The sequence below is a fragment of the Sus scrofa genome, chromosome 14 (genome assembly GCF_000003025.6).
Source record: "Sus scrofa isolate TJ Tabasco breed Duroc chromosome 14, Sscrofa11.1, whole genome shotgun sequence".
Lineage (NCBI taxonomy): Eukaryota > Metazoa > Chordata > Mammalia > Artiodactyla > Suidae > Sus > Sus scrofa.
In genome coordinates, this window is record NC_010456.5 from 132,067,393 (window position 1) to 132,091,110 (window position 23,718).

At 52.1% G+C, this 23,718-nt stretch overlaps 1 protein-coding gene across 1 annotated transcript in view; it reads left to right on the top strand.

The window, feature by feature from the left end:
• The window catches only part of HTRA1 (HtrA serine peptidase 1), a 60,547-nt gene that overhangs the window by 24,349 nt on the left and 12,480 nt on the right, over nucleotides 1–23,718 (top strand). Inside the window, 3 exon segments of the mRNA XM_003133208.4 lie at nucleotides 3,412–3,511; nucleotides 4,204–4,379; nucleotides 4,382–4,407. Of these exon segments, the coding sequence (XP_003133256.3) occupies nucleotides 3,412–3,511; nucleotides 4,204–4,379; nucleotides 4,382–4,407 (302 nt within the window).

A 23,718-nucleotide genomic window follows, 5' to 3' on the forward strand; every position in this document is an offset into this window, starting at 1 on the left:
TGTTTCCGCTCTATTGGATTCTCCCACTGACACTGATCCACCAGTGATGCTGATGCTTTTTCTTCTCCGCTGCACAATTAAGGCTTGTCCGCTGGGCTTGTCCATAAGGTCTGTGCTCCCACGGCTCCTCCATTTGGTTTACTCATCTGCAGAATTAGGAGATTTCTGTGCCCAAATCCCACATTCCACAAGGTCTTCCATCTTGCTCAGCATGTTGGAGTGAGAGGGAGAGACAGCGTTTATGTCTGAGAACATTGGAGCCGGAATAGACCTCCCAGCTCCTTCGAGAGGTGGCTGGCCCCATTTTACAGACGGGGAAATGGAGGCCACCCAGGAGGCTCTGGGTGGGACCGAGACCTGCTAGTGACCAGGCCAGTGTCGTCCCTGCTCTCCCACGTTGCTGTCCCAGGTGGACAGACCCTGGAACCACTTTCTCCCGTGTGGGTGAGAAAGCAGGTGCTTCTCACTTTAGCTGGAAGAAACCCGTGCGCATCTTCACCCCCATGGGCAGATTCTCCCACGCCCGGGTGGGAAGTGGAAAGATGAAGCGACTGAATGATTTTTGAGTGACCACACTCTAGTTATCATCCTTCTTGGGAGGGCCTCAGAGACTCCACACTTGCCTGGGGGTGGCTGGCCGTGGTGGAGTTCAGTCTCTTTTTGGCCTTTCCCAGGGAGCTGGCCTGAGGAGGCCCACATGTATTTGTTTACAGCGTCTCTGGGAGATGTTTGCCAGGTTCTGTGCTGGGAGGGATCGCTTCCATCTCGTATTTATATCTCCTGCTGGCGAACGCAGGGAGACACACTAGTCAAATACCCACAACTACCTGGAATCCTGGGAGAACAACAGATATGCATGGGGCACTGCTCAATTGGAAAAGTGGATTTGCTCAGGTTTTTTTCTTTTTTTTTTTTTTTTCAAGGCTGCACCTGTGGCCTATGGAGGTTCCCAGGCTAGGGGTCAAATCGGAGCTGCAGCTGCCGGCCTACACCACAGCCACAGCAACGCAGGATCTGGGCCATGTCTGTGACCTACACCATAGCTCACGGCAACGCCATATCCTTAACCCACTGAGCAAGGCCAGAGATCGAACCCACGTCCTCATGGATACTCGTCGTGTTTGGAACTTGCTGAGCCACAGCGGGAACTCCCAGGTTTTTCTGTTATTTATGTGCTCTGTGAAGAAGGTTTATTGTCTACGGGGAAGTCATTTATACTCTGTGAGCCTCAGTTTCCCTAAACACAACAAGGGAACAGCATCTGATTTTCCTTCTCTCCTGGAAGGGTGCCGTAAGGAAGGGTTTTCTTGTGGTACAGTAGGAAAGGGTTCTGAAAGCAGAAACTGTAAAAATTTCTGTTTATGGAATTAGTTCATGTTGCCTAGTAGTTGCAGATCTTTTTCTGCGCCTTAGAAGAATCAAGCTGTGCCAAAGAGAGCAGATCCCAACCCTGAAATATAAAGCAGCTCAGAGCCTGGTAGCCGGGACAGAGAGGGGCCTTTGTTCCTTGACAGTCTCTCACTTCCAAGAAGGAAAGCTTGTGACAGGCTGGCCCCGGACGGTCCCTGGGCTCAGGGGTGCTGAGCTGGAGAGCCAAGGTCCCTGGTGGGGACAAACACACGGCCCCATCTGTGCCCATGCTGGGGTGCCACTGGTGTGCAGCTCTGAGAGCTGCAGGGGACTTGAGGATGTCACAGTTTTCACAGCCCAGAGCCTGGGGAATGGCCGTGCCCCTCGCACAGAGAAGTGTGTATGCACGTGTGTATGTGAGTGTAGATTGTGTGTGTGTGTGTGTATGTGTGGTTCTTCGAGAGTCAGAGTCTGTGTGTGTGTGGATGTGTTTGTGTATGTGTACCTGTGAGTGTATGGATGTGTGTGCACGCTCATGAGTGTGAGAGTGTGTGTGAGTGTATGTGTGGGAGCATGTATGTGTGAGGGTGTGGGCGCAGGTGTGGCACGTGTGTGTGTGCTGGGGGCAGGGTGCACAGGCCCTCTGGTTGGCGAGGGGCCAGCGTTGCAGGCCGCTGGTTTCCTTTGAAACTTCAGGCTCCTGTGCATCCTGCCTCGTGAGCTGTGAGCAGGTAGACCCCTGCTTGTCAGACCGTCGTCCGTGGTGAAGGATCAGGTTTCTCTTCCTTTCATTTCCAAGCCATCCTGGGTCAACACTTCCATAAAATACGCTAAAAGTGAATCACTGCCAAAATCTCATAGAAAAAAAGACACACAATACCAGCCCCAATTTAACGCTTTGGGATGCATGAGGTCTAAGATTGCACTGTCAGATGGCTCTGAAGGTTTCTGAAGGCTGCCTGTGAGTTTCTGCTTGGCCCTGGTGGCTGTGGGGCTGGCAGAGTTGCCATGTGCATCCCTGAGCTGGACCGAGGGGCCTGGGCAGAGAGAAGGAGAAGGGAGGGCAGTGGGGGTTCCTGGCTGCACATGGCCTGAGCCCCTCTGCAGTTCAGGGCTGTCAGCAGGAGGCAGGGGTCTGAGGTCAGAGGAGGAGACACAGGCTGCCTTTGCCACCTGCAGGCCAGCTGGGGGCTCCTGGACCCCAAGTCTCCAGGAGCTCATTTCTGAGTCAGCTGTCACCGGTGTGTGCATGGGGCTGGTGGCAGCTACCTTTTTGCCTGGCTGGGAGCAAGCTGTGATGGCTTTGTCTGAAAGCAGCTTTGCAAATGCTTGCCCTTTAGGGGGTCCCTAATGAGAGTGCATATTTATAGAGAGAATTGATCATTGGATTTTTCTGTTTTTTTTTTTTTTTTTTTTTTTTTTTTTTTTTGCAGCAGTATCAAGGCATCTCTTATGCCTTTTGACCCGGGATGTCCCTGGGGCTGGGGGATGGAGTGCATGGCTAAGGTGTGCTGGAAAACTGCCGAGGGGACAGACAGGGGGAATGACAGGCTCGGCGCCTTTGCCTTAATGCTTTTTCATAATAGCCTTTGAGATCTAAAACATCTGATGGGCATTGCGTCAAGAACAGCCTCAGCCTCCTGCCCACCATGGTGGCTGTGTGCCAAGAAGGGCAGCCTTGGTGCTGCAGGAGCTGGGGAGGGAGGGACACAGGCAGCAGATGCTGTCATGGCCAGGTGACCCTTGGGGGACCAGCTGTTCAGAATCCCTGGTAGGATGCCCGGGTATTTGCTGGTATCTCTGGCTCAACATCTCTTCCCGTGAGACTATCGAGAGCAAGGAAGCCAAGCACAGTGGTCCCCTTGGGTGGATTTTGCTGTCTTACCTGAAGAGCTATTTCCTCAAAAGCTGGAAGGAGCTTTGCAACTCAGCCCAGGTCTGGGGTCTTGTCCTCACCATCCCCTTCAGGTTTCTTGGCTCCTCTGACCCAGACCTTTGCTCCAATGAGCACAGGGCAGAGCCCAGCATCGTTAAGTGTCTTGTCTTTGTTTCTGTTCTCAGGGCAAGAAGATCCCAACAGTTTGCGCCACAAATACAACTTTATTGCCGACGTGGTGGAGAAAATCGCTCCTGCTGTGGTTCACATCGAACTGTTTCGCAAGTAAAGAGGGCCTTGCTTTTTTCAACAGCCTCGGAAACTCCCACCAAAACACTGCCATTAGCAAAACGTCAGAGCTGTTGTCCACACTTGAAAGTGTCACGGAATATAGTTCAATAGGAAGATAAGCCTTTCTCCCCTGGGATGTTCTCCTGTTTGACTTTATTTAAATCTATACTCTTGACCCTTCTAGATTTTTGAAGAACCTCTGGTTCTGAAGAGATTCCTTAGAAGTATTTTCCAAGTGGAATTTTTGGATGCATATAAAAGTCAGCCTAGTGTCCCTTTGTGTGTGTGTGTGTGTGTGTGTGTGTGTGTCTTTTTAGGGCCACACCCATGGCATATGGAGGTATCCAGGCTAGGGGTCGAATCAGAGCTGCAGCTGCTGGCCTACACCACATCCACAGCAAAGCCAGATCTGAGCTGCTCCTGCAACCTACACCACAGCTCATGCTGGATCCTTAACCCACTGAGCAAGGCCAGGGATTGAACCTGCGTCCTCATGGATACTAGTCGGATTTGTTACCACTGAGCCATGATAGGAACTGCTGTCCCATTTTTTTTTTTTTAACTTAAATAAACCCCAAATGTAAAAGTAACAATTGCTAGAGGTATGTTACTATTACAGAACTAGTCCATCAAAGTGTCAAAGTACTGATGTTACGGTGTTAACGGGCTACTCCTTTTGGTTCTAGGCTTCCTTTTTCTAAGAGGGAAGTACCGGTGGCCAGTGGGTCTGGGTTTATCGTGTCCGAAGATGGACTGATTGTGACAAATGCCCACGTGGTGACCAACAAGCACCGGGTCAAAGTCGAGCTGAAGAACGGCGCCACCTACGAAGCCAAAATCAAAGATGTGGATGAGAAGGCAGACATGCGCTTATCAAAATTGACCATCAGGTAAGGGTGTTCCCACCTGCGGAGCCAAGTTCTCAGGTGCCTTGGCTAACATGTGGCCAAACCCGGAGAGGTCCGAAGGCACCGGAACTCCCCGATTTCCTGAGATTGTAAAGTGGGACTGAACCAGTCAAGTCTGGACCAAAGGCGAGCATTTGGGAGAGGCTGAGGGTGGCCTGGGCTGGGGGAGGGGAGGGAGCGCATGGAAGCTTCTTTAACAAGCAGGCTCTGAGATCAGAGTTTGGACCGTCGTCTTTTACTTATTTATTTTTAAGATTTTTATTTTTTCTATCACAGTTGATTTACAATGCTCTGTCAATTTCTGTTGTACAGCAGTTCACCCAGTCGTGTGTACGTGTGTGTGTGTGTACATTCTTTTTCTCACATTATCCTCCATCATGTTCCATCACAGGTGACTAGATTTAGTTCTCTGTGCTCTACAGCAGGACCTCATTGCTCATCCACTCCAGATGCCATAGTTTGCGTCTGTTAACCCCAGACTCCCAGTCCACCCACTCCCTCCACATCCCCCTTGGCCACCACAAGCCTGTTCTCCACGTCTGCGAGTTTGTTTCTTTTCTGTAGGTGGTTTCATTTGTGCCTAATAGTGTTTTAAATTTTCATAAAAGAAAGCAATGGGTTGATCAAGAATTTAGTAGGAAAGCAGTTTTGCTTTCATTCCTGTCCTCGAGGCAATTGTTGCTACAGAGTTTTGTTCATTTGTGCACTCACCATGTAAAGAGAATTTACTGGATTTTGAAGTTAGCCACAATTAGCATGGAAATAGCTGCTCTGAAAACAAACCACATCTCCCATATTGGGTTTTTGCAGAGTTACTAGATGTATTTTGGGAGGTGGGATCAAGATGGCAGAAGAGTGAGACGTTGGCTCACCTTCTCCCACAAACACATCAAAACAAAAAATCCATCTAGGAGTTCCCGTCATGGCTCAGTGGTTAACACATCCGACTAGGAACCATGAGGTTGTGGGTTTGATCCCTGGCCTCGCTCAGTGGGTTGAGGATCCGGTGTTGCCATGAGCTGTGGTGTAGGTTGCAGACTTGGCTCAGATCCTGAGTTGCTGTGGCTATAGCTTAGGCCAGCAGCTGCAGCTCTGATTCGACCCCTAGCCTGGGAACCTCCATATGCTGCGGAAGTGGCCCTAGAAAAGGCAAAAAGACAAAAAAAAAAAAATCCATCTACATGTAGAACCATTTGCACAGAACATCTACTGAACACTGGCCTTAAGCCAGCGTTCAGACCTTAAAGCTCCCGAAAGAGCAAGAAACCCTTCATGTAACTGGGTAGAACAAAAAGAAAAACAAAACAAAACAAAACAAAAAAAAAGAGATGTGTTTTAAAACAATACTCCACACTTGAAAAAGTTTTGGAAACCTTGGCATAAAACAAAGTTAATGGGGAGTTCCCGCCAGGACGCAGTGGGTTAAGAATCTGGCTGTCGTGGCTCGGGTCACAGTGGAGGCGAGGGTTTGATCCCCAGCCGGGTGCAGTAGATTCCATGATCAAGTGTTGCTGCAGCTGCAGCTCAGGTTCAATCCCTGGCCCTGGCACTTCCATGTGCCTGGACCATCAAACAAAGCAAAACAAAACCCAAAGCTAATGGGTTTCTCCCTCGTAGAACTTCTCAGAGCTTTTGATATGCTAACGTGCATATGACTCTCCCACAAAGGGGCTGTGTTCCCCAAACTACAATGATTGAGTGTCCAAGGAAATCCTCCCTCTCCCCGAAACTGAGACTTAAAAAGCTCAGTTTGGGAAACGGTGTGCTTCCTGCTGCAATATTCTCCCGGCGGTCGCTTTTGCTCTGTTAATATGTTTAGCAGAGTCTTCACATCTGAAATTAAATCTGATTTTTCTGAGGCCATCAAGAGTCCCCAGCTGCTGGTACATGGGTTGCAGAGGTTTGGTTGACTCTGCGGGAGGTGCCCAGTGGATTGTGCTTTCTGGTTTCTCCATGACCTTGTCATCTGAAGGAGGAATCAGGTTAGGTTGGAACTTTGCGGCTGGCCCAGGAAAAAAGCATGGGCTGGGAGCCAGGAGGGGTCTTCTTAACCAGCTCTCTGTACGTTTGACTTGGATGCAGGCTGTGAAGCCAGACCCGCATCGTAGGACGTAGGCTGTCTTTGTCTGTGTTGTTTATCGGGACAGAAACAGACTCTGTGCCCAGTGTAGGTAATTGGCCTTTACCGATGTTACAATTGCATATTACTTCTGTTAGGCTACTGTGGAATTTCTGTAGCAGCTAATCTTTCCAAATGTGTTTATCAGCCACAATATGAGCATAATAACTTGTATTGATAAGCTCCAAAGCTGGACCAGGCTTTGCCTTCATTCATAATTGTCCTCTAATCTGCGAGATAGCTGTAGCACGCCTATTTTGCATAGGAATAAACGGGGCTCCAGAGAGCTTAAGTAACCTGTCTGAGGTCACACAGCGATGCCATGGGGCAGTGACAGCCTCCCAAGCCAGCCAGGCTCCCCAAGCCCGTGGGCATTTTGGGAGGGTTGCAGCCTGGCCTTTTGGTGTAAGGGGATGACTTGACTTTAAATAGCCCCCGGGGAGGCTGGCGCACCCCGGTTTAGGCTGCTCGGAAGGTGTCTAGGATGTGGTTAGTCTCACCGGAAGGAGGCCGGCCAGAATAGCACATCCTGTGGCCACCCTCGGGACTTGTCAGCTCCTCAGAGCCCTCGGCAGCCGGCCAGCCCAGGGGGCTCTCTGCAGGCAGGGTGCTCGGCCGGACACTGCTCCCAGGGAGTAATTTCATTATTTGGCACAGGTGGGTGCCTCCCGTGTGACTGCCCTGCCCGGGAGATATTCTTTTCCGATTTTAAGCCAAGGTGGAGAGTGTATCTCCTGTCCCCTGGCATGTCCAGGCAGGACGAGAACCCTTTCAACAGGCCCAGCCTTGCAGGGTGTTCCTGACCCGGCTCTCGCTGTTCCCGGGAGGCTCGCCCTTCTGCCAGCAACTTGCTATTTGAGATGCGTTTCTAGCCCAAGAAAAGGGAGCTTGAAAATTTAAAGTTGAACTAATGTGGCTTTTCAAAATGGAATCGGAAATGAAAGGATATTAAATTGCAGACACCCACACAAGAGACTGGTTTCCACTGACTAAACTGCTTTTTTTTGCTGATAGGAGTTGGAAGGGCGGAGAGGGAAACCATCGCTTCCAGCTCTTTCCATGTTGTTCCCTTAGTTTGATGATTGAGTATTTAGGCACATGGGGCGGAGACTGGCTTGGAATGAGGCTCAGTTTTGGAAGAAGCCTGAAATTTCACCCTCGATGAATACAGATTTGTCCAGCACACGATGTTATAACTGGGGGGAGGGGGCGGGCTGGCCTGGCACTGTCACCTCAGGAACAAGAAACAGAACAGGAAAGAAATCTCAGTGGAAGCAGAACAGAACCGAACACGGTTGGGCTGGAGGAGGGAAATCGGTCCAAATGGCACGTGTCATGTGAGGTCGTGGCCCAGCGCCCCCACTCCCCAGGAACACTTCCTGATGACCCCGTGACACTGGTGTGACTGTCCCCACATACACAGCCTCAGTGGTTAAGTTAGTGGCCTCTGTCTGGGCCCATTTCCGCCCCCAGCCCCAAGATTTCTCTTGAAAGGTCCTCTCTTACCAACAGCTAACCTCCTTCCTGAGCAGGCTATTCCTGCTCCTTTTCATGAATGGAAATGGCCACGGATGTCTGTTGTCACTGCCCGCTTGTCCCCCACCCCTCCCCTTTCCTGGGAGCAGCGGCCAGCATGGCCTTCTGGGTCCATTTCTCCCCCGTTGGACAGTCTGAGGGGGAGCTCGGTCCTAGCACCCCACCCCCTGGGTCAGGAGGGGGACACGGCACCCACCAGACCAAGCACATCCTCCGCTTGGAGCTGCCGCTGGATGCCACCTGCAGAAAAACTACATGGCGGAAGCCCTGCCACCCCGGCCGCCGAGACCCCAGCGCTGTCTGCGTTCCTCCTCTTTCTGAGCCGGATCCGTCTCCTTTCCCTTCCATCCTTCAAGCCCCCCACCCCCGCCCATTTTCAGTCCACCTCCCTCGGCTTGAAGGTGCCAGAGACGTTTCTGGGCTTGTAACCAAAGAACGCTTTTCTTCTCACTGCTGAGCAGACACATGTGCGCTTACGTTCCCTGGGAGTCTGGAGCTGGGAGAACCTTGGAAGGAGGAGCGGCCGTCCCTTCCTGGTCTGCTGCCCCCACCAAGCTGGAGCACAGGCTGGCCCCGCGCACGCCCATCGCCTCTAACCGCAGCCGGGCTGGGCATCGCTTTCTGTGCTTCTGCCCTCGGATGTGCAGCTCGCCTTGCCTCGGGCCTCGGCCGGGGCCAGTGATCACCCGGGGGGAATGCCAGCTGCAGGAAGGAAGGACAGCGTGCAGACAAACAGTTTAATAGAAAGCAGCTTTGAGGGCAAACTAGTTCAGCCTCAGATAAAAACCGTTTCCAAATGTGCTTAACATGACGCGGGCCGTGTTGGTAGAACATTTCAACATTTTATCCAAAGGCAGCATTTTGTCTATGCTGCTTTTTTTTTTTTTTTTTTTTTTTTTTTTTTTTTTTTTTTTTGCTGAGTCGTTCAGGGAGGATGGGGGAGAGAGAGGGAGAGAGGAAAGAGAGTGAATATTTGAGAATATTTGTTTCTTTCGGCCAGAGTGCAAGACGGGGGATGTATTGCGGAAGATGGGAAAGGACAGTTACTTTTGTCCCAGCTGTTCGTCCAGCTGTGTTGCTCGGGAAACAGGCGGGAGGAAGGCATATGTCTTGTGTTTGATGATTGCAATGTTTGGATCGTGTCCTGTGTGCCCTGTATAAACCCTGTTTCCCCCTGTTCTTACAGAGAGAGCCTAAACTCCTTACTAGGGCCTTGAAGGCCCACCCAGCCTGATGGGCACCCCGCTCTCCCATTCTCTTTGATCCCCCATCCCTCCCCCACGCTGCTTGCCCTGCTGTCTGCTGCCAGCTCCTACAAAGGGGGGCTCTTCTCCTGGGGCCTTGCCTTGCCTCCCGGGGCCGGAGGCGGGTGTCCCCTTCCAGCGCCTCCGTAGAGGATCTTCCCGGCCTCTGGATAAATTCTGCCCCAGACAGCCCTTCTTGCCCCTTGTCCCAGTCCACCCCCGTCACTCCGGGGACACAGAGCCCCAGAGGTGATCGCATTCCTTTCATGTTCCCTTCCTCCCATCCTCATCATAGCTTCAGTTGTCATATTGACTTCTGGGTTTAAGTTTCCCCCTGCTGCTGCCGTGTGAGGGGCACACCTGTCTTGCTCACTTGTCATGTAGTAGGTGCCCAGCGACAGTGCCCTGAGTGTGCACGCAGAGCCCTCTGCTCAGAAGGAGGCAAGGCCTGTGGGCTGGGGGAGCAGGAGGGCCCTGGGGCTCCTGCTGCGAGCTGAGCCCCACCTTCCAGACAAGGAGGTGACCACGTGGCAGGCTGGTGACAGAGCAGCACTCCCGGCTCCCCAGACTCTGAGGCCAATGCTTGTTGGATCCCAGGGGTTGCCTGAAGTGTGGGTGGCTTTGCCGGGGCCTGTAGCTCTGTGCTCATTGGGAGCTCAAAGCCCTGGGAGGTGGTGCAGTTACCTGTGGGTGCGTTTCCCTGACGCCAGCAACTAGGGGAATATTTGGAAGCAGCCTCGGGGAGGCTGGCGAGGTGGTTTTTCAGCCTCACCTCCAGGCCTGCATCCGGCCCTGGGCAGCTCTGAGCCAGATGCCACCTATGGCCCTGTTTGAAGTGGCTGAAGTGTGAGACCCCTGGGCCTGGGGGTGCTTCGTTGGCAGAGGGTCCTCTCACCGCTGAGCTGGCTGCAGAGGCCAGAAAAGCTGACGCCACCTGTCATCAAGTTCAGAACTGGGGTCCCTCTGGGGGCGAGGGGCCCTCCATGCACGAGCCCCAGGAGCTGTCGAGGCGGCCCTGGTCTCTGCAGGCCGGCCCCTCGGAACCTGGCCTGCCCCGACTTCTCTGAGCAAGGAGGGTCCAGGCGGCCTGGGGATGGTGGCGAGGGAGGGGTGGCATGTACCAAGCATGACTCATGCCCCCCGTGCCTGCAGCCAGTTCTCCTCAGACAACCTGATTGTCAGAAGGCGCTGACTCAGCCGCCCGAGCTTGTCCCAGAGTGAATCAGATAAGGCCGAGCCCGTGCTGGACCAGCTCTGCATCTTCTGCGGCCCGTCCCTCATCCTGGTAACGTTGGCGGGAGCCTGGAATGTGGCTTCCAGTACCATAGTTACCCTCGTATTGTGTTTCTGTGTTTTTCCATTTTGAATTCTTTTCCCCACTGCCTCTGTCCTGGTTGTTTTGTGGTCTCTCCTCTCTCTCTCTCCCTGAGCTCAAAGGCCCGCGTGGCATTGGCTGAAGAGGCCACAGACCTTACTGGGGCTACAAGGCTCCTGTTACCGTATGGATTTTTACCATTTTTAGGGGGAGGTGAATCCATATTTCATGAGGTGAGGTCAAGCCAGACGCTGAAGTGGAAGCAGCTTTTTGCTCTGGACTGGCCTTGGTCCAGAGGCTAACAGGGACGTGGCTGCTTATTGTTCAGAGTGCAGCTTCTTGTGGAATGTGAAAATATTTCAGTTCCCCAAACTATCAAAACCGAGCCCTTGTGTGTTCTCTGGATCCATTTCAAGAACTTAGTTGATTGTTAAGGAAATTCTTTGGCTATGTTTTTCTCTTAATATGGTAATGCTTTTTTTTCCCCCCCCATGTTGGCGTTCTCTCTTCAGGGGATTGGACTAAGACTCTGATTTTTGGTTCTGACCAAGTGACTCCCAGGTTGTTGGGACTGAATTTGTAGGTGAATGTCTCCTGTCCCTTTTGCTGAGTGGGGAGGGCAGCGTGGATGCCGTGTGCCAGTTCAGTGAGTGTGGAGCAGGGTCTAGGGACCCAGGGGTTGGCCAGCTGTGGCCTACAGTCCAAATCCGGCCCTCCAGCTGTTTGTGTAAATAAAGTTTTATTGAAACACAGCGTGCCCATTTGCTTTTGTGGAGTCTGTGGCTGCTTTTGCTCCACAGCAGCAGAGTTGAGTAGCTGGATTGGAGACCCCGTGGCCTGTGAAACTGAAAGCACTTACTTTGTGGCCTTTCAGAGAAAGAGCTTTGCCAGCTCCAACGGAAGATGATTAGCACGTTGTTCTAGAGGAGCCCAGTGTGCTTGGAACAAAATGTGCTTTTAAGACTCGCGTGAGGGAGTTCCCGTTGTGGCACAGCAGAAACGAATCCAACTAGGAACCATGAGGTTGCGGGTTGGCTCCCTGGCCTCACTCAGTGGGTTAAGGATCCGGTGTTGCTATGAGCTGTGATGTAGGTCGCAGTTGTGGCTCGGATCCTGCGTTGCTGTGGCTGTGGTATAGGCTGGCAGCTGTAGCTCCAATTAGACCCCTAGCCTGGGAACCTCCAGATGCTGTAGGTGTGGCCCGAAAAAGACAAAAGACAAAAAAAAAAAAAAAAAAAAAGACTCGGGCGACCTCAGGGGAAAAGGACAGAGCAGCTGATCTCATTTGCTCTTATTCTTGGGGAGACTGTGTTTCTTTGCTGGAGAAGATGCTTCGGTCTTGCCTGATTAAACAGAGAGAGGCCTTAGTTCTGACCCATTTCTCAGTTATATCAATAGAGAAGAATTTTGTGAGTCCAAAGATGTTTTGCACATTATTATCCAATTTTAAAAGTCCTAATGATCTCTTAAGGTCTAGTTGGTCCATTCTTTCAGTTATTCTTTATTCACTCATAGAGTCTATACATATTTATTGAGCATCTCTTGGCCAAGCACTGTGTTAGGTTCTGAGGATGTGCCAGCAATGGGCAAAAGCCGCGGAGCTCACATGTGGTGCAGGGACAGGTAAGCTAGACTGGGGTGATAGGTACAAAGAAGAAACAGAGGGAGGACGCGGTGGAAGGCCCCGGGGCTGTGAAGTTGTCTGAAGGTAGTGAAGACAGAGAGGCTTAACGAGGAGGTAACATCCAAGCTGAGACATGAAGGATAGATAGAGCCAGCCAAGGGGGAGAGTGGGGGCCACGAGAGCTGCTTAGTTTTCCTTCTCTGCCTTGCCTGAGACCTTGCCTTTGGACCACGTGCAGACGTATTTCCCAGTGAGTTTAGGAGAGCCCCCTCCAGAACACGAGCTGATGCTTCTGGATAGTTCCTCTGCCTGTTGTCTGCGTCTCTTATTGTTCTTTGGGATTCCTGGTCTAACTCTGGAAAGCTCCAACTTTTTATGAGGTCAGTCTCCTGAGAGTCTAGAAGTGCAAGGGGTTTGTAATGAGCTGGTGACCTCTCGGTCATGGCAGAGTGGAGGCTATTTCCCAGAGTGGCTTCCTAGAACCATCTAGACTGCTTTCTATGGCAGGGCAGAAATAAGACATTCTGATGAACTGAGGACTCATGGTCTGATAAATGTGCTAATCAAGAAGTCCCTTTTGTTAAGTAAGGCACAAGAATCTGCTAATAAGAACATATGTTTCATGGTATGTCCCTCTCTGCTTTGGCTACCAGGCAGCTCCTAGAAACCCTTGGCCCTGTGGTTAGAATATTTTCTATGCCACCATTTTATGTCATGAATATACAAGTTAACTTATTGTAATGAGCCTCATGTAGAGGAGTTTATATGTCTTTAAGGATTAAAAAAAATAGGAGTTCCTGTTGTGACTTAGCAGGTTAAGAACACTACATAGTGTCCGTGGGGATGCAGGCTTGATCCCTGGCCTTGCTCAGTGGGTTAATGATCTGGCATTACCATAAGCTACGGTGTAGGTCATAAATGTGGCTCAGATCCCACTTTGCTGTGGCTGTGGCTGTGCCCTGTTGCTGCAGCTCGGATTCGACCCCTAGCCTGGGAACTTCCATATGCTGCAGGTGTGGCTGTAAAAAGGAAAAAAAAAAGAATTAAAAAAATTTTTTACAAGAGTGTTATATCCTGGTCAATTTCCCTGCATATAGGACCATACAAGCTCTAAATAGTAGCAGATAAGGAGCCACTGTGTCTTTAATTCAGTTCGGCAGCTAGCAAGTGGCTGCTGTGTGTTGTGCACGGAACCAACCAGAGTTGAGACCACGCCTGCTCCCAGCAGGGAAGGTGGGCAAGGGTTGCGCCTTTGTCCACCTGAGCCCGGAGCCTGCAACGTGATAGACGCCTAAAAACCAGGCTGCATCCAGCATCAGTTATCCAGACGTAAATGCCTGGCCTTGGCTCACCCCAAATATTGGACTAAACCCAATTTTTAAATCCTGATGCATCTTTTAAGATCTGGTTTGTTTATTCATGTGTTCACTTTCACATCCATTGATTTTCATAATATTGGGTGGCCAACCCGTGTTGTGGCAGCAGTGGCCAACTTGACGTCACCAGAGAAGAGGGGAGGGATTAAAAGTGGAGGGGCTGACGGATGGGGATGCGTTCCCTACGCCCGATGAGGATGAGACGATCCGTTTCCTTCTCTCGATGCCCCAGAATATATATAGTCCCTGGCCATGGGGCTCCCCTGTAGAACTGTTGACGTTTTGTCGTTTACACCGCAAGACTTACTCTTGCTGTTTTTGACTATTTGAAATGCCAGAGCTTCTTGATGCAGCTTTCAGGAGACTAAATATTGTGGCGATGGTTCATAAACAGTGAGGGAGGAGGAGAGGGCGGTTTCGTTCGTTCTTTCCCTCTTTTGTTTTTGCGTGGCCATCCCCTGTTCTTTTCCTCTTTCCTTCCGTCTCCCCCACTTCTCTTATTTCTCCCATCTGAACCTCCCCGCCCCCACCCCAGCCACCCTCCCCCTCGTTCCCCCCCTTCCCCTCCTCCCCTGCTGGAGGGCAGCTATAATATGTCACTTTGGGGACACGGATGGTGGTGACTTGACCACCCCCGTTCTTCCCACACGTACTGCCTCCGTGTCATGTAGCAGGTCCTTCCCAGCCGGCCTCTGGGCTCACCTGCTCACTGCCCACCCCCATCCCTTGATGTACCCTTGACCTTGTCATCACTGAAAACCTCCCCCACCTCTAATCTGAATCCCAAGCGTCTCATTCTTGGTCTGTCACCTCTTTTTCTGGCGTGGCTGCTTTATGGGCACATGACCTGTGCACTCACAGGCTCCATGCTTGAGGGGTTAGTGCTCTGAGGTGTCCATTTTATTTTATTTTATTATTTGTTTATTATTTATTTTTGTCTTTTTAGGGCCACACTCACCACCCATGGAGATTCCCAGGCTAGGGGGCGAATTGGAGGTGTAGCCACCAGCCTACACTACAACCGCAGCAACGCCAAATCCGAGCCATATCTGCAACCCACACCACAGCTCATGGCAATGCCGGATCCTTAACCCACTGAGGAGGCCAGGGATCCAACCTGTGTCCTCATGGTGCTCGTTGGATTCGTTTCCTCTGAGCCACGATGGGAACTCCTGAGGTCTCGGTTTCAATTTTATCTTTGAATTTGTGTTTTGTGGGTTTGGTGAGACGGTGGAGTGCGTGCTGGGGCTTGGCCTCTCGGGCCCACAGGGTTCTCCTCCTGCTGCCTTCCCAGGATAGGGTCTTGGCTTCCTTCCTTCCCTGACCCCTGGGACCCCGGGCTCCACATGGTCATGGCCGCCTTCCTTCTGCCTGAAAGTGAAGACGTGCAGAGAGTCAGAGTCAGGTGCACGCGCCCCATAGCATCCCGGGCAGAGAATGGTGGCTAACCCCGCCTGTGCAGAGGTGGGGCCGAGGCTTTCCTTCCCGTCCAGGCACCTAGTGCATTCTGCTGCTGGAGGCTGTTGCCCTGCTCTTGGGGGTCGTCCATCGCCTGTGGGTTGGGGCAGTGGACCCTGGGGATGGGGAGGGGCTGGGCTCGATCTCCCTGCCCCGGGTCGGCAGGGGACTGTCCAGAGGCTGGTGAGCAGAGCACCGCGTCTGAGGCCCCTGGGCCTGTGCTCCCCCGAGGACACATCTCCTCATCCCAGGGAGCAAGACACTCAGCAGCAAATAGAAACCTGGGGGCACATCGAGAGAGAGAACATGAAAGAAAAGGAAACACTTTACATTTTAGTATTTTTTTTTTTTGTCTTTTTCTAGGGCTGCACCCGCAGCATATGGAGGTTCCCAGGCTAGGGTCTAATCCAAGCTATAGCTGCTGGCCTACACCACAGCCATAGCAACTCCAGATCCGAGCCTCGTCTGCGACTACACCATAGGTCACAGCAATGGATCCTTAACCCATGACGACAGAGAACCTGCAATCATGTTCTAGAGATGAACATGAAGAGGAATACATTTTAGTATTTTAAGGGCACTTTTTTTAAAATTTATTTTTTATTTTATGGCTGCACCTGCCACATATGGAAATTCCTGGGCCAGGGATTGAATTCAAGCCACAGTCGTGACCTATGCTGCAGATGCAGCAACGCTGGCTCCTTTAACCCACTGTGCCCGACTGGGGATTGAACCTGAACCTCTGCAGAGACCCGAGCTGCTGTAGTCAGCCACTGTAGTCAGGGCCACACCTGTGGCATATGGAGGTTCCCAGGCTAGGGGTCGATCGGAGCTAAAGCTGCCGGCCTACACTACAGCCACAGCAACACCAGATCTGAGCTGCATCTGCAACCCACACCACAGCTCACAGCAACGCCGGATCCTTAACCCACTGAGCAAGGCCAGGGATCAAACCTGCATCCTCATGGATACTAGGTGGGTTCGTTAACCGCTGAGCCACCACAGGAACTCCTGTAGTTGGACTCCTAACCTGATGCACCACAGCAGGAATTCCTAATGGCACTTTTTATGCCCTTTCTGAAGGAGGAGTCTACCATTTGGTCCTGGGCCTGCAGATGGTGTGGTTGATGCCAGGTTCCTCTGGGTCCACCAATCTGCCCACCTTTCCTCCCTCAGCCCCTCCTGGACTCGCTTCCCTCCTTCCTGGGGCTGGATCCCTGTCTCCCAGGCAAGTGCTCGATGCTCAAGTCCTCCCCGAACCCCTCTGCGGTCTAGTTTGTTGTTCCCCAGGCAGTGGGCAAGTTCAATGGCATTGCTTCTTGCTGTGTATGGGGGACGTAGTGTTTCCCCAATTGCATATTTTTTAAAGAAAATGAAAGGTTAGCATAACTGTTTCCAGAAGACACAGTGAATCACTTAGCTGAGTCTCAGCCAGTTGCTGTAGCGTTCGCCTTTGAAGCAAACTTCACCCGACACCCAGGCCCAGCCTGCAAGCCCCAGCCCCTTGAAAACGCGGGTGCTGGGCAGCTGGCGGATACAGCGGCTTCTGCAGATTCAGCAACACAAATATTTGGGTAACAGGAGCACTTTATACTTTGCAAGGGAGGGAAAGAAGTAGTTGACTTGCGTCATGAGGTTAAAAAAAGTTGCCAGTTTTTCTTTTCATTTTATTGGTTCATTTTATTGCCCTTCTCTCCAAGCTTCAGGGAATGAGGTTGCAATGAGAGGAGCCCTCAAGGGCTTTTAGGCAAAACCCAGGGTGGCCAGAGCTGAAAGCTTGATAGCTCCTTGTTTTTAGGTCCTCACTGGATGATTACTGGCTGAGCCAGCGTCTGGAGAATTCCAGGAATCCCCTTTCCTCTCTCGGCTGTGAGAGTTTGCCGGGATCATCTGACCTCGTAGGGGAGTCGTACGAAAAGAGATTTATTAAGGGCTCTGGTGCCTGTTTTCATCTTGCCAACTTAATCATTTTCTGGTTATAGACTTTTTGAAAATCTACCAGGTCTTCTGGAAAGATCCCTAAGTGTCGGAGCTGGATGGCCTTGGACATCACTAGGCTTGACTTCCGCTTCCTTATTTTCTTTCTTTCTTTTTTCCTTTTTTTTTTTTTTCCGACATTGCTTAACTTTCAAAATTTTTTTTGTTTACTGAAGTATCGTTGATTTACGTTGTTGTGTCCATTTCTGCTCTACAGCAAAGCAACCCGGTCATATATATATGTACCTTTCTTTTGTATATTATCTTCCATCGTGGTCAACTCCTTTTTTTTTTTTCCTGTCTTTTTAGGGCCACACCCACGGCATATGGAGGTTCCCAGGCTAAGGGTTTAATTGGAGCTGTAGCTGCCGGCCTACACCCCAGCCACAGCAACACCAGATCTGAGCCTCATCTGTGTTCTACACTGCAGCTCCCGGCAACACTGGATCCTTAATCCACTGATTGAGGCCAGGGTTCGAACCCACGTCCTCATGGATGCTAGTTGGGTTCGTTAACTGCTGAGCCACGCCGGGAACTCACTCAACACCCTTATTTTAGAAGTGGTGAAACTGAGACCCAGAGAAGTCTGTCCAGTGGCCCAAGGACAGAGTGATTAATACAGATGTCATGCTCTCTGGGACTGGGCACCCCCACGTCATGGGGGCCGAGGTAGCAGTGTGTGTGTGTGTGTGTGTGTGTGTGTGTGTGTGTGTGTTGTCTATGTTGTTACTTCTGTAGCACTCTTTGTTGACACCAGAGAATAAGCCAGAAGCAAGGCATCCATCTGAGGCCTTACTGAGCACAGGCCTTTTCTTCCCGGGGAATTGGCCTTTGCAATGACCCTTCAGGGGCAGCCCCAACCCCACAGAGAGCCCCTGGAGCAGGGACTGCCTCACAGTCTGCTTCCGATGCCCCCAGCCTGGGCTGGTCTGAGGGTAATTCAGGCTGCCACTGGGAGAAACACCTGGGCCAGGCCCTCACCCGGAGCACCGTGAACTTGGCCTCCTCTAGCTGGCCTCTCCCGATTTCCCATCCACTCCCCCGTGGCCCTGTTGGAGGTCAGCTCTGCTCCGTCTCCTGCCATGTGGGAAGGTCTGGCACAGAGCAGCTCTCTTCCAATGGCTGGCCGTGCCCCCTGGGTACCTGGATGGTGGGCAGAGTTACCTGGTGAGAACATCTGGGGTCCTGGCCCCATTGTCACCAGCTTTGGGACCATCAGTCCCTGCATGAGCAGAACGGGCATGGCACCTGTCCCGTCTGCCTGAGGAGTGGCTAGGGACTGACGGTGCACTTGTGATAGAGCACAGGACATACAGGGCATGTGAATAAGGGGGTTGTCTACACTGGCAGGGCTTTGCTCAGACACTTGTACCTTGTGCTGCCTGCCGTGGAAATTTTGACTGTTGCTTTCCTTGAAGAGACATTGTTGTGGTCCTTGGGCTCAGGTTGGAAAAAGAATTTCCAGCATAGGAGGTGAAGAGAAAGAGAGTTTATTGAGATAAGAGATTTTGCTAACACCAGCCAGAATGGCCATCATCAAAAAGTCTACAAATAGGAGTTCCTGTTGTGGCCCAGTGGTAATGAACCCAACTACTCGGGTTCAATTCCTGGCCCCTCTGAGTGGGTTAAGGATCCGGTGTTGCTGTGAGCTGTAGCATAGGTCACAGACATGGCTCGGGTCTGGTACTGCCATGAGCTATGGTGTAGGTCACAGATGCAGCTTGGATCCCACATTGCTGTGGCTGTGGTATAGCTGGCAGCTGCAGCTCTGATTCGACCCCTGGCCTGGGAACTTCCATATGCCGTGGTTGTGGCCCTAAAAACAAACAGACACAAACAAAAGTTTACAAATGATAAATGCTGGAGAGGGTGTGGAGAAAAGGGAACCTTACACCGTTGGTGGGAATGTACATTGGTGCAACCATTACGGAAAACAGTATGGAGCTTCCTCAAAAAACTGAAACTAGAACTTCCATGTGATCCAGCAATCCCACCCCTGGGCATCTATCCAGCAAAAACCATAATTTGAAAAGATACATGCACCCCAATGTTCATTGCAGCACTATTTACAATAGCCAAGATGTGGAAGCATCCTAAATGCCGCAGAGGAATGGATAAAGGAGATATGGTACATATTTACAGTGGAATGTTACTTAGCTAAAAAAAGAGAATGAAATAATGGTATTTGCAGGAACATGGATGGACCTAGAAACTCTCATACTAAGTGAAGTTAGACAATGAAAGACAAACATCCTGTGATATCACCTATATGTGGGATCTCAAAAAAAGTGGATTCAAATGAACTTATTTGAAGAGCAGAAACGGACTCACAGACTTTGAAAAATTTATGGTTACCAAAGGGGACAGGTGGGGAGGGGGAGGGAGGGACGGACTGGTGGTTTGGGGTTGGCATGTGTACACGGAGGTGTATGGAACGACTGGACAAGGGGACCTGCTGTTACAGCACAGAGACCTCTACCCAGTATTCTCTAACCATCTATGTGGGAAAAGAATCTGAGAGAACGGACGTGTGTATACGTATAACTGGGTCACTTTGTTGTGCAGCAGAAATGACAACACCCTTGTAAGTTAACTGTGCTGCAATACAACTTTACAAGAGAGAGAGAGATGCTGTTAAAAAAAAGAGAGAGAGAATGATGCTGCTGGTGCAGCCAGATGACCTTCTAATAGCCAGGGCAGGCCAGCCCGAGCACGCGGGCACGTCTGTTCTTAAAGCCTGGGATACACTGGCTGGTTGGTTGGGGTGTATATTGCCCCCTAGGGGCGGGGTGAGGAGCGGGCCATGGGCCTTCCTAGTGAGAGGCAGGAAGGAGAAGGCCAGGGTGCTCAGGAGGCCTGAGAACTCTGCGGCAGTCGCGGTGGGACAGAAGGGGCCATGACAGTCTGGTCATTTTTATCACGGCCAGAGGCTGTTCGCGTTGATCTCATTGGAGAGGCCTTGAAGTCCCACCGACGCCTCCTCTTGACCCCATCCCTGCCCCCCCCGGCCCCGCCCCAAAGCCTGCAGGAAGGAATAGGCGTGTGTAGCCTCTGCAGACACCTGTCAGGCTCGCCACTGTACAAAGAGCCATTTCCCCTAAGCTTCGGTGGCCTCTGACGGTGGCCCATGCAGCCCTCCACCTCCTCCCGTCTGGCACAGCCCTGAGGTTGTCTTAGGTCCGCTCCTGCCCCCACCCCATTCCTAACCCAGGCACCTCCTGAGGGCTGAGGCCGCCATCCCCTCGCCAGAGGGGGGGTGAGGGTAACCTTATGACCAGATGGTGGCCGGGACCCAGGAGGAAGAATGTGCTGGGCCCTTCTGGAAGAGACACACGAGGGAGAAAGATCCTGTTGGTTCCACATTGTCACATCTTTCTGTCATGCCTGGAATGGAGGTGGCCCCTTTGTGACCATGAGAACAGGCTGCTGCTGATCAGATGGAAGGCAGGAAGGAGCCCTTCTTGACACTGTCTGTCCTTAAAGTGATCAGCCCTGCCCCCACCCGCCCCTAGACAGGTGCATGTTTACTCCATTTTGCGTTGGGTTTTCTGTGACCTGAAGCTGGGAAAAAAAAAAAAAAAAAAAAAAAGCCATAATTGGTACATCCAAATCTTTTTTTGCTTTTTCGGTCTTTTTAGGGCCGCACCCATGGCATATTTGAAGATTTGGAGGTTCCCAGGCCAGGGGTCGAATCAGAGCTACAGCTGCCGGCCACAGCCACAGCCACAGCAACACAGGATCCGAGCCGTATCTGTGACCTACACCACAGCTCATGGCAACGCTGGATCCTTAACTCACTGAGTGAGGCCAGGGATGGAACCTGCTTCCTCATGAATACTAGTCAGATTTGTTTCCGCTGAGCCACGACGGGAACTCCATTCCAAATAATTTTTAGTGTTGCTCTATATGTAACCCTTATGGAAGATTTGAAGCTGAGCTGCTTTTTGGGAGGGAGATGGGTTTTATCTCTTTTAACTGCTGTGCGTCCAGCTGGCTGTGTGCAGCCCGCCCGTCCGCAGTAAGCCTAGAGGGCACGGGTGCTTTCATTGATCTTTTGTGTTTCCTGTGCCAGGCCTGCAGTGAATGCTTGTTGAGAAAGTTCTTTTCCTGTAGACAGTGTTTCATGGGAGTGGTGCTGCCAGGCCTGCCGCTGGTTGGTTGGTTGGTGTAATCTAAACGAATGTGAAGAGCCTTCTTTGATCACGCTGGGCACCAGCCTCTTCCAGGTTTCAGAAGTACGTCTACCGCACAATTAGGATCCTGCCTACGGCTGGTAGTTAGTGATTTAACATGGACACGGCCTGTCTGGAGTCACACGCAGGTCTTCCGACACCCTCCGTCAACCTGGGTGGCATGGCCAGTGACCGGGGGTCAGGCTCTGTGTATTCCTTTCCTTTCCTTTCCTTTTTCTTTTCTTTTCTTTTTTTTTTTTTTTTTTTTTTTTTTTTTTTGCTTTTTAGGGCCACACCCACGGCATATGGAGGTTCCCAGGATAGGGGTCTCATCAGAGCCACAGCTGCCTGCCTACACCACAGCCACAGCAACCCCAGATCCGAGCCGCGTCTTTGACCTACACCACAACCACGGCAACGCCGGATCGTTAACCCACTGGCGAGGTCAGGGATCGAACCTGCAACCTCATGGTTCCTAGTCCGATTCGTTTCTGCTGCGCCACGACGGGAACTCGTGTGTGTTCCTTTCCAGTCCCTCTTGTCGGCTGTGCTGTGAGGCCAGCATCTAGCACAATGTGTCCCTTTCAGACGGGGGCTGGTGTGTGTTTCAGCCTAGACTTCCCTCTGGTCTCCTGGACCCTTCCGTCTCTTGAGCAAGAGCGTGACCTTGAGACCGAGCAGCGTGATGGACTCACTTTGGATGCCCCTTGTCCTGGAAGTGCATCACCAGTGTCAAAGGGACAATTTGCTCCTAAGCTTTGGTGGATTCCGATGGAGGCCCACCACGGGCCACAGAACCGCAGGGCCAAGGCCGGCTCCATACAGGCTCTCCTGGTGGGACCTGAGGCGCCTTCTCAGCTCTGACCCACAGCCTCTGGGTGGAGTTTTTGCCAGAAGTGCTCTCCCCTCGCTGTTTGCAGGTCCCTGAATTGCATTTACCTCTCCCCTCCCCCAGGGGTTGGGAATCGATGCCAGGAAAGGGAGCTGCCACCCCTCTTCTCCCCTTTCCCCGTCTCACCCCCCCCATCGGCCGAGGGAGGGGTGGATGTCTGCGCTTGTAGTGCTAGGCGTGCTGGGAGGCTCCGGTGAGATGGTGAGATGTGACAAGTGGCTGTTAGGAGAGGGGCTGGCCTCTGCAGGATGGCCTGTGGCCGGGGCTGCTTCAGAGGGAGGCTCAGACAGAGCGTCTGCAGCCAGGAGCCAGGAGCTGGCTTTGATGTGGGCGACTCGGAAACCAGCCTGCGGACAGCAGCATGGGGTTAAACCAGGAACCGGCGGCCCCGGTGTTCCCATCCGCAGGTCAAGGCTGAGGCGTGCCTTGGCGCTTCCAGCCGTATCTGCATTTCATCTCCCCCAGGTCCCCCCATGGAGCGTGTGTCTAGACAGCTATGGAATAAAATGCTCAATTACCGAGTAGGAATTTGGCCAGCAGAGGTAAAGCTGCGCCGAGCAGACCGGCCCAAGGTGAGGAGGGAGGCTGAGAGTGAGCCCCGATTGTATCTGGAACAGACAGGAGACCTTGAAGCCGGTGGGGCTGCCCGGCACCTGTGGGGAGCAGGGGCCAAAGGCATATTGACCCCATGAAGGCCCATAAATCTGGCCTGGCCCACATCTCTCTGCCCCAGGTCCCTTCCCTTGCAAAGATTCCTGCTTACAATGACAATTTGAGGTTAACCCAAGGAGCGCCGGTCAGAGAGGTGGGAAGCCTCTCCTCTTGTTAAGCCAGGCTGCTCAGGAGCCATGAGGAGTCACTGCCCCTCTGAGTCTCAGTTTCTACATCTGTAAAATGGGCGGAAATGTGCCCCAACGGTCTGGGTGGTCATGAAAGTGCTTTGTTACCTGGGAGGTCGAAGGTCATTCCTTTCACAGCAATTCAAGCTTCATCTTCTAAGAATCCCCCTTGGTAGGTAAGGGGCTTACTGCGTTTTAGGATCATTCTCAGAATCTGTGAGATATTTGACCAAGAGTGGTTGCCTCGGTTCTGAGCTCAGACTTGGAAGAGAGAAGCGCTCAGGGAGTGCCATTTTTAGGCCCCTCTGCCTTCTAAAACCCTGAGACCCGGGTTGGGGCGGGTGGCAGGATGAGTCAGTGCTAATTAAGACCCCCACGCTGCGTCCTGCCACGTAACCTTCTGATGTGGTGCCCAGCTCGGGGCTGAGCTGAGGTGGGCTGGGCCCACCTTTCTGTGTTTGAACTTGACCTCTGCCTTGAAGTTGGTGAGAAGCAGCTGTAATCTTGGGCAGCGTGGCGGACCCAGCCCAAGAGCCTTCACCGCTCTTTCTCCTTGCTCAGCCCTCCAGCCCAGCCCTGAAAGCCGTTCCTGGGCCCTGAACGAATGGCAGTGTCCCTGACAGGCCTCCCCCGGGGTGGCCCTGCACACGTCACCAGCCCTGACTCCTGCCCACCCACCCGCTGTGGCTGTTGGATGAAGTCATTCCTGGCAGGGGTGGCTGGCGCCGGCCCAGGGTAAAC